Genomic DNA, 10,543 nt, shown 5'->3' with positions numbered 1-10,543 from the left:
TTGGTGGCAATCAAATTGAAGTGTACTATGACCAAATGACATACATGTTCGATAAATCCAGTCCGTCCGACATTGAGAAATTTTATGATCATCTTTCGATTGTAGCCATAGAAAGTTAAAAAATCGGGTGAAAGAACAGTTCAAATTTCTCTATTTCAGCGAGCTATAAAATACATTTAGGGAGGCCAGATAAATCCAATTTTTAACTTTTAACTTAATCGCGCCAAATAAAAAGAGTTCCAAAAAGTCTACACACCCAGCCGAGGTTCACAGTCCTCTACACCACAACACACTAGGTCCTAGTACTAGGTGGGAAAGAAGAGGCAACATGAAATCGTAAGAATTTACTCCAACAAACAATTACAAACTATGATTAATGGTCTTACCAAAACTAAGGTTAATATTTTTATGTATCAAAAATGAAATAAGAATTAACGAAACCGCCAAAATTGATAAATTAATCTTCATTAGGTACTTTAAAAAGGTCATACATTCGAAAACAAACGGAATTCCGTGAGCTTTTCATTTCTTTGTAAAGAATAAAGAAAGGTGCGATGCCCTTAGAAGCTGTACTTTAAAATTCGATAAGATGATTTCATGATAAACTAAGATTAATAAAGGTTACACAATTTCGTTTAGAATCTCCAAAAATTTCTTCCTTACGGTATTGCCGCGTCGCAATAAACCGTTGTAGTTTTGACGACTGTAGATCTGACGTTTTTCCCCCAAAACGAAGAAGTCCTTCAAAGGGAATTCAAGGCTTGAACGATGAGATTCAAGTCGTTCAAGACTGAGCGATGAGCAGTCGTTCAACAAAAAATATTCAACTCGACGTAAAACGGTTTAAAGAAAATGGCAATTTATAACGAAAATAATTAACTGGAAGCACGTTCATTAGTGAATTGAAAAGGCAATGATAATATAAATCACTGAGATCAATCTCGGTTTGATTTCTACGATGTGTCCAGCAGGCTGGACTAGAATCGATAACGTACGAGCTGGACAAGTTAGAGATCTATTTCTGGCAACTACCTAATGAACTTAAGGAATCAGTAATGAGATTCACTGGAAATGAACAGATAGGTATTTGGATTATTTGATAAACAAGTACCTATAGAGATAAAATTGAATTTTTTATCGGAACCATCCAATTGCAGAATCAACACAAAGAAAGCTTCAAGTACGGTATACACTAATTACTATATATAGTTCAATTCAATTACACCATTATGATTCCGTCAACCGGATTCAGTCAACAGGATCTCACGTTTTCTCATTATTATTTTTTAAAAATCAGCTTCTTAGTTAATGAAACCTTCTACGTATCCATTTTTTCCACACCAATGCCGTTCGTCTTCTCCAGATCGCGGCAGCGTTTCTGACGACTTAAGACCGTGACGGCATCATCATCATCGTCGGTCACAACGTTTTACAGAGCCATCCATCTTATCAGGTGACTATACATACGGATCCTTCACAGTACAAAAACCTGCGTGATCTCTATTGCTCTGACGCACACACAACCCTTTCTCTGCAGACGGTAACTGCGTCTCAGCAAACACAGACCGAAGTCACTTCATCATCGGGTGATACGGTCTTGCCGAGCGTGAGTCTCGTGTCGTCCACCACTCTATTCATGCGCAGCAGCACTGCGTCGACCAGCGCCAGCACGCACGCCGTCACGTTGAAGCCTGTCGCTGCCGACGCTTCCATGTACGGTACGCTGCAGAATTACAAACAGTTTTGTAGCATCTTATGTCATCACTTGTATTTAGTGGTGAAAGTTCACGCTGTAAAATTTTTAAATAGTCTCGTCACTTTTCAAACTTCGTGTCAGTAGGTAGTTATTTAGTAGTAATAATAAATCATGGTGGTGACCGTGTTAAATAGGCTAAACCTGAACAAACGTGATTCTAGAAATGGTAGAAATCCTGACACTCTAAACTCTAATTACTGGGCCATATTGCTCCTGAAATCAAAGTTGGTAGGACACTTAAAGTCGTTATTTGCAACTAAAAGTGAAATTGAATCATGCAAAGTATAAAATTGTGTAGCTCGGAATGCATTTCTTTCTTCACAAAGTAGTAAAGTAAACTCCTTCCAGGGAAAACATTTATAATCAAACTTGGCGCCAAATCGAAAAACCCATTTCTGTTCATTCACTAGTAAAATATTGGGATTTATAGCTAGAATTTTATTAATTTGCTAGTACTATTTTTTTCGTTATCAAATTATTGGATTACAGACCTCATAAAACAGCTTTCGAGCGCAAGGCTCATCTGTACTATTATAGTCATTTTTAAACAACATAATTATTTTGGGGGTTTTCATTTCATCAATAAAAATGACAATCACAACTCACGACAGAAAAAAATTGTACGGCAGTGAGTTAGAAAATATTCAGGCAAAATATTATTAAATAATTTCGTACAAATTTACAAAATTAAGCCTCTTACCAATACATAATAGACAAAAAAACGACTTCATTAGCTCTCGATAAAAAATTTGAAAAAATTTTAAATTCCATATTAAAATTTCAACCTAACATATCCAATAGAAGGGTATTCTCTATAAACGAAAAATGGCTACAGCCCTCATGTTATGATGGAACTAATTACAGTACTATGCAAATTACAGAGCCAAGGCAAAGAATTACCCCAGTTTGAAGGCGGCATCCCGTGCTCGTGCCTCCGAAACAACGTGCTGCTCCGTCAGGTCAACTTTGTTGCCCACCAAGATGATGTCGGGGCTTTCGCAGTACGCGTGCGTCTGAGGAGCAGCAACATTGATGACGTGTTAGGGTCAGACACATGAATGACATTTGTACGAGTGATAACGCTGTGTACAGACTCGGATTTATGTGCGTCTGAGGTACAGCAGCATTATTGGCGCGTGGTCAGGGACACATGAATGACGTGGTATATTATAAGTGATAATAGTGCGTTCAAGTTAGCAGTACGCGTAAGTATGAAGCACACTATTAATATTCTGTTATAAGACTTGCATGGCGACAATGGTATGTATTCTTAGGCTGCCACATCAAATGTGAAGACCAATAAAGTCAATACAAGTAAGTACTACACATGTAAATTGTTTATAACATCAAAGAAGCAGGAGGAAAGATGAAAAAATACTGAAGTATGTATATTACATTCATACTCAAAGCAACCTGGATTATGTTGGAGTTATAAATAGTTAACTTGAGCCCATTTCCAAAATTAATATGCTGCTGTTACATCTGCAACATGAGTTTTGAAGTTGTCAGCAAGTAATATTGAATTTCACTCCTGAACAAGAAGGCATGAAATGCTTATTATTATCAACTAAATTGTGATTTTTCCAACTCAATAACCAAAATGTGACTACTAGAGGAATATTTTTGCAAAAAAAAAATGATTAAATATTTGTGCTGTTCCTTCACATGATGACATCACAAAAAAACAGAAACTGCAATGAATAGATTTTACTAAGCAGTGCCAACCGCCTTGTAGAGAGCCTGACCCAGTAAGACAGAATCTTCATTTCCGCAACATTTCCAGTGAAAACAAACAAAATCAAAACTAAAATATAAAAGATAAAATAAATAAATTGGAGACATTGGTAATTTGATACTCAACATTTATAGAGTGCAACATTTGGCTTTCAGAATTTAAGCCAAACTTATCATTGAAATTATGTAACCTGATAAAGATATGATGTCAATGTTTGTTGCTTTCACAATAAGGATCCAAAATTTGACATTACTGCAGCACAAACAAGCAATGTTTTGACTTATTTAGAAAGAAAAATAAGCATCAGGGGCATTATATAGGTAGGTAAAATGAAGAATAAGAAAAACAAAATAGATTAAATTTAACAAATAACCTTTGATAGCAAAGCAAATCGTTTTCCAGACTACTAACTGCAGTGTTAAAATGTCTCATACATCACACATGAAAATTTATGACAGAATTTAAACAATATACTAACACATTTAACAGCCAGTAAATGAATCATTTAAAGCTGTTTTATTTACCTTACAACCATAAAGAAGCCCTCTGTTGGAAACAAAGTTAGGCTCAAAAGCTTTACAGAAAATAGCATATAAGCTGCTTCACAAGGTAAACCTTCACAACACCACTGACCCAAACTTCAAACAGTTAACTCTTATTTCATACCCTAAGTTGCTCCATCCAGCTTCTGATATCAAGGAAAGACTGTTCATTGGTGAGATCAAACACAAGAATAAATCCCATGGTGTTGCGATAAAAAGCTGTAGTCAAACTTCGGAACCTAATGGAAGATGTGTTAGACATGCAAGTTAGATCATATCAATCACAAGACATGCCATACATTAGAGTCAAATGAGCAATAGATTAAAATATACAAGATGAACAAATCTGGGAACTTTTTTGTTAAAATATGTGGGAATGATGTTCACTCAAGAAGTGTAGATAGACGAGGGCTGAATTAGCATTACAGTTTATCAGTACAAATATTTGGACTGAAGGTGTAACATTAAGCAAATTGCTGAGTGAGTCACAAATACATACAGAGCAATAAGTTACAAAATGGAACACAAGATACAGTAATTAAATCTAGAAACACTATCAGAGCTTTGAGCACTTATTAGCTATGGTTATAGTTATCTAATTGAATTCAACATCAATTACCTGATTTTAATGTATCATAAAGTTCAGTACAAAAGTAACTACATAACTCACTTTTCTTGTCCAGCTGTATCCCACAGCTGTAAATGCACTCCTTGCTCACGACCAGTCACTGAACATCGATGTACCTGCAAAAAAAGTAATGTTAATAAAATTGAAGACCAAAACTAAATGTATTCACTATGGATTAAACAAAGAAAACCACACTATGTTGCTGCTTAGTGTGAGTTATCCAACCCTAATTCTTACCAATCTCTTTTCTTTGAAGTCAATGCCAACAGTTGATGTGAACTGGGAATTGAAGCAGCCTTCTGTGAACTGGTACAGAAGGCTTGTCTTGCCAACACCTGAGTTTCCCAGAGCCAGAAATTTGACAAGGTAGTCATGATCATGACGAAGTTGTTCATGAGCGCTTGTAATCTGAAATTATAACAAATTATTTTAGGAATTTTGGTACCTCATGAAATTATTCTGAAAGAAAACTTCTAACTATATATATATATATATTTCCTAAGTTCTTACAAAACATAACATTGAACATTGGACATAACAAAACATTGACATTGAATTGGCAAATCTGTTTATTCGCTGGTCTAATCAGAAACAACATTTGATCAATCAATAATATGTGGATCAGTATCTGACACCCTCATTGATCTCAATACATGCAAAGTCAATACTGAACATTTGCTATTGGCCATAAATGGAAAACTACAATGGTGACCATACCTTCCTAACAATCCTCCCATGCTATCTTTGGGGGGTGGAGTTGGCATCCTTGACTTAAGTTATGCCTTATTTTAGTCAGATAGCTACTCAGGCATGAATAGAAACCAAAAAATGAATAAGAGCATAAGCTATAAGTTTGTGTTAGTAAAGAAAAAGAGTGCAGAAATAGAAAGATCCAATATGTGAATGTAAGTTCTGAGGTAAGTGAGGAAAAGTCCAGCAGTTCCAGGAATAATGCATAGAATGAATGTGTTTGCATGGAATGATAGTGAACAGAACCAATTGGAGGTGGTACAGAATAGGATAGCTAGACTGGCACTTGGGGCCTCAGATGGACAGCAGTGGAGGACCTGAAGGGGGATATGGGATGAGGAATGTTCTGGGATAAAAAATGAAAGCAGCATTGTGATATGAAGTACAAATGGAAAGAATAATTGATGAACATAGGGCTTGTAAATTGCAACTGTGAAACATGAGAGTGAGTAACTGGGAATGTTCAATGCAATAGTACACAAATGTGAATTGCTTAAGACAAGGGCACACTGAGAGTATAATGAAAAGAGTGATGAATGGTTAATGAGGGGCAGACATGGAATAGAGTGAGTGACATGAGAAACAATGTAAGAAAAAATAGAAAACAGAGTCAAGTTTTTTGGTTTAATGGTATGCAAGCAAAGAATGGAAACAAAGGATTGCCTCCAACTGTATCAGATTAAAGAGATGCCCAAGTGCAAATGCAGGTATGGTGTCATTGAGGTATAGAACCAATGTTCTGTGCAAATCTAAATGCCTCAAGTATGAATGAACACTCTAGTGTTCATCCTGTTTTGCACAAAAAGAGAACATGTGTGTATTGTGTGTAATAAGGGTGTGAGAAAAAATGTGGAACACCTCATGACAGAGTGTGACACAGGTGTGGAATATATCTACTTTCCAGTCTGTGACCAGAGCTTTCCTTACTGCCATTTTTGGAGTGGCAAGATTCCCAATTGATAAATTACTTCCCAGTGCAGGGTGAAATCTAACTCAACACAAGTTAAAATAGATCTGTAAAGTTTCAGTGCTAACAAAAATGTCAATTTGGAGCTGCAAAATACTGAATTGAGAAGAAAATTTCCTATCTTGGTGTAATAGAGTTGAGACAGAAATACTGCAATTGCTGTGAGTGATAGTGCATTGTGTATATGAGAGAACAAGAGAAGAATGTATTGAAATCATAGTAAACTTACAAGCAGGAGTGACCCCTGCCATGACAGTGAGAAGAAAAAGATAGATGTTAGTGAGATGTGAGAGTTGAGTCTATGAGGATACGAGGACACATATGATAACAACCATAATAAAGAAATGGGTAAATCAGCTGATTAGCAAAAAGACTGGAAAATTCCTACTGATTACAAAAAATCTCATCACTCCAAAGTTACACATTTCCAATACGGCAACATCTTGCACTTTTGTCAACAATTAGATAGGCAATAATTTGTCAAGCAGCAATCTTGAAGCTTACAAAATACAAAAAATCTCTAATCACAGCTTGAAGAGTAGATAAATTCCATGGCCACTGGCATGGAGTAGTACATCTACCATTTGACCCATGACTAAAGCTTTCATGCCATTTTTAGAGCCACGAGATTCCCGTTAGATAAATTACCTCCTATCTAATTGTTAACAAAAATGCACAATCAGGCTCTAAGATTCAAACTGCATAAAAATTCATTACTTAGGAGCCATGAGATTTCATTCATAAGTAGGAAAATTCAAATCCTGCATGGATGATTATCAATGACCCAGAAGCCAATACAAAAGAAATGAATGCCCGAAATTGTCTCTGGCATGGGCACTTTTGTCTCATTCACTGGTGGCTTATGGCATCTGTATGACTTCACTTTTGATGCATACAAAAATTAAAATATATTAGATATTGAATCAGTGATATTGAACCATCCTAGAATATCCTACAATTAATACTCTAAAGTCTCATGATGTCAGAATATGGTGCGTTTACCCTAGTTGGCGCAGCAGAACCAAATGTTGCCAGAGCATGTACACAGTACAACTGTACAAGATGTGTATCAAAATTCAAACCTACACATCCACTTGTATATTTATTTGATTTTACAATTTTATTATTAATCCATTTTTCTCTGCTTGAGTGCTGGATCCAAATGGAACTGCTTGGCACTTGGCATTAATGGGTTAACACATGCAGCACAGGAAAACACTTCCTTTTTTATTTGCAAATTCCAAATTCCATGACTTTCCATAATCCATAACCTGAAATGAAATCCCATCATTCCCATGACTTTCTAGGCCTGGAAAAAGAAAAATCAAATCTATGACTTTCCAGGTTTTCCATGACCAGTACCAGTACACAGCACACACCCAATAGTGATTAGTGAATAGTGAGCGCAAAATGACTAGCACTGATCAAGTGATCGTTGCCGCCATGCCATGGTCAGGAAGATGTGCCAGGTGCGCGGGAATTTATTTTGTCATTTTAACGACCTGCGGCGTGCGCCGTACTATGCTGGTAAAAAAATGTGCCGTGCACCGTACTTTAGAAAGCTAAAATAGTTCTACTATTTTAGTCGACAATATACGCGAGTATATTGACTACCGTAAAATGGGGTAACTTAGACCGGTGGGGTAACTTAGACCACTTTTCGTTTTTTTTTTACAAAAACCCCCACAACTCAAAAACTATTTGACATAGAAAAATTTTGTCAATGGGCATTAAAGGCCTAATACTGAGGCTACATAACACAATAGAAAGATTTAAAAAGTTTGCATATCTAATAGGTTAAAAAAATTAAATATATGACCCATGAAAAAAAGCTATTATTTAAAGCCTGTCAGAGTACCCCCTCCAATTTTTTTATTTTTTGGTTAAATAACTCCAGGTTTTGATGCATTGTAGTAGAACTCTTCTAGTTACATATGCAAATGACAAATTTTAGGAAAGTGTCATAGTTTGCAAATGGGGGGCGCCGCCCCCAAATTGAACGTACGGTAATCGTAAACTGCGGCTATTATACATACGAAATGTAAACAGACAGTGTTCAGTGTTGCCATATGACTTTGGAGAAAATTTCTTCTAAAATAAAGTTCTAGATTTCTCATTCACCAAATTTCCGCATCAAGAAAAATCATATATTATTGAAAGATAATTAAAGGCATACTGTACCAAGTAACGAGAGTATTACGTCTGTTCCTCCACAAACTGCTCGTGCGCGGCAGCGCGACATAGAATTGATGGCCGGGAACTAGAGGGTTAAACTGTGTGGCCTGCATAGTGGCAAAGCAGAGAGTTTCTTAGACTCTCCCTCAAGTTCATTTTTGAGTCCTATAAGTAGACTAGTAAAGTATCATGGATACCATCATACCAGCATTATCTTACATAAGAAATTGGTTTAAGTCTTGAGTCAATGAGGAAATTAAAAATGAACTGATTCTAAAAAAACACTGGTTTGTCACTATGGTGGGTTGGTGGCCTGGGCCACAACTTTCTGGGCCCTGGCACATCATGAATGTAAGTAGCACCGTAGCAGTCTAGCAGCTTTGTAGTTAATGTCCTAATTAATGTGTTAATCTAATTATCTAACCAATAAAACCATGCAAATCATAATTATAAGTACCTATCATACAATCTTTATTGACAAGCAGCAGCCGGCAAGGTAAAACTTGAATGCAGTAGCTGTTCATTCTGCTGAGCCTGAGTGTGAGTGGCAACTTACAGTCTTACAGATGTCCTAAGGTGACAGGTGTCATTCAGTCATTGACAGTAATTTGAGTAAAGCCTTGATCTTGAAAGACTGAAACTGAAAGTTGAATGGCTAAAGAGTAAAGTAAAGGAGACTGTATTCTGTCAGTCGGTGTCAGAAAAACATCTTTCTAATTTCTGACCCAGTTATATTGTAAATTGACAGGGTTAGTTATGGGATAAATCTAATTAAAGTGAAATACCATAACTATTCCTTAATTACCATTCCCATACATCACTTGCATGAAAAACTACTCACCATTCTCGAGACGCTTGTGAATTGCTCATGCAGTTAGGTAACGAACCACCTGCCACTGCCGTCTGCCAGGCTGCCACGGGCGACAAGCGGAGTCTCGACTCTCGACCTACAGAATAACAGATGACAAGTTGACGGCAGTGTTGCCAGCTTTGTTTCTTGTCGTGAAGACCAGCTGATTGCCCAGCTCAAAATACCGGAAATATACCATAAATTCTATTGTTGAAAAACAGACTAATACTTCCAAATTTAATTAAACTATTCGTCAGAAACGTTGGTTTGGTTAGAATAAAAAAACAAATTATCTTATGTACTGTACATTCATCTGGCTTCTCGATAATTAGCTAAATTGAAAACGTTATGTTATTTCCCTCGGTTTGGAACATTTTGACACTTTTCTTTTCCTGTGTTTGATTACAATGAAACTTTTACTGAAAATGTTTTCCTTTTTTACCACAGTGTGGCACTTCTTCCCCTTCGCTCAACAAGAGTAAGCAATGGAAACAGGTCATCTTCCTTTTGCTTATTTCCGTACATGCTTGCATATTGCATTTATCTAATATTTCGGTTTTGATCACATGTTGCGGTTGAGCAGATAGCTTTTGGTCCGAATAACGGACTCCAGTGCCTTAGTTGAAATTTTATTTCATTGCTTGTTTTTCACATAGGTGACTTGTGAAAACACTCGCTCCACGAATGCATTGGAGACAGGTCAAAGTAGACAAGTGATGCAGTATGCAGCCAGTTATATGAATTGATGAAGATTTTCAAGATCAATGAAATATTGAATGACACCCCAGAATTCAAGTAGCTCTCCAATAAGTGGCACTCTAGAATTCAAAACCACCAAACTAAAATGATTAAGCTTGCGTCGCTGACATCGGTTCGACCATGGTTGAACTAGTAAAAGGAGAACCCATGAGAAGCTCATTTCGCGGATGGAGCTTTTTGTTCGTATGTGACCACACTGATCTCAGTGACGTCACGGGCATTAACCAATCACAGAAATGCGATCGAACCAGTCAACCAATCCTTCATGGGAATGACGCGATTGTTTACGTTTCTCGATCTCAGAGACGCAACAAGAAAGCTGAACTGAAAGGCGGGACTTCTCGTGGGTCAACCTTATATAGTTCAACCATGGGTTCTCAA

General features: G+C 36.8%; 1 protein-coding gene across 1 annotated transcript; it reads right to left on the bottom strand.

Annotated features, from left to right (window-relative positions):
* Nucleotides 1–329: 329 nt before the first annotated feature.
* Nucleotides 330–9,528, bottom strand: LOC108673459 (ras-related protein Rab-27A). Its single transcript, XM_018161299.2, has 6 exons — nucleotides 9,395–9,528; nucleotides 4,899–5,069; nucleotides 4,704–4,777; nucleotides 4,158–4,272; nucleotides 2,657–2,769; nucleotides 330–1,723 (listed from the first exon to the last, which is right to left on the bottom strand). The coding sequence occupies exons 1-6, from the start codon at nucleotides 9,395–9,397 to the stop codon at nucleotides 1,552–1,554; spliced, it is 648 nt and encodes a 215-aa protein (XP_018016788.1). The 5' UTR covers nucleotides 9,398–9,528; the 3' UTR covers nucleotides 330–1,551.
* Nucleotides 9,529–10,543: the final 1,015 nt, after the last annotated feature.

This window comes from Hyalella azteca, unplaced genomic scaffold (genome assembly GCF_000764305.2).
Source record: "Hyalella azteca isolate HAZT.00-mixed unplaced genomic scaffold, Hazt_2.0.2 contig10279, whole genome shotgun sequence".
In the NCBI taxonomy this organism is placed as follows: domain Eukaryota; kingdom Metazoa; phylum Arthropoda; class Malacostraca; order Amphipoda; family Hyalellidae; genus Hyalella; species Hyalella azteca.
Note: the sequence above shows the minus strand (reverse complement) of the source record. Positions and strands in the feature narration are given on the sequence as shown.

Bases quoted from the DNA above. Each gene is read 5' to 3' on its own strand.
- LOC108673459 (XM_018161299.2), bottom strand. The intron at 2,770-4,157 runs GTATGAAATAAG...GCTGCTCCTCAG, and splicing joins GCTGGATGGAGCAACTTAGG to ACGCACGCGTACTGCGAAAG. The intron at 1,724-2,656 runs GTAATTCTTTGC...GTAATTCTGCAG, and splicing joins GATGCCGCCTTCAAACTGGG to CGTACCGTACATGGAAGCGT.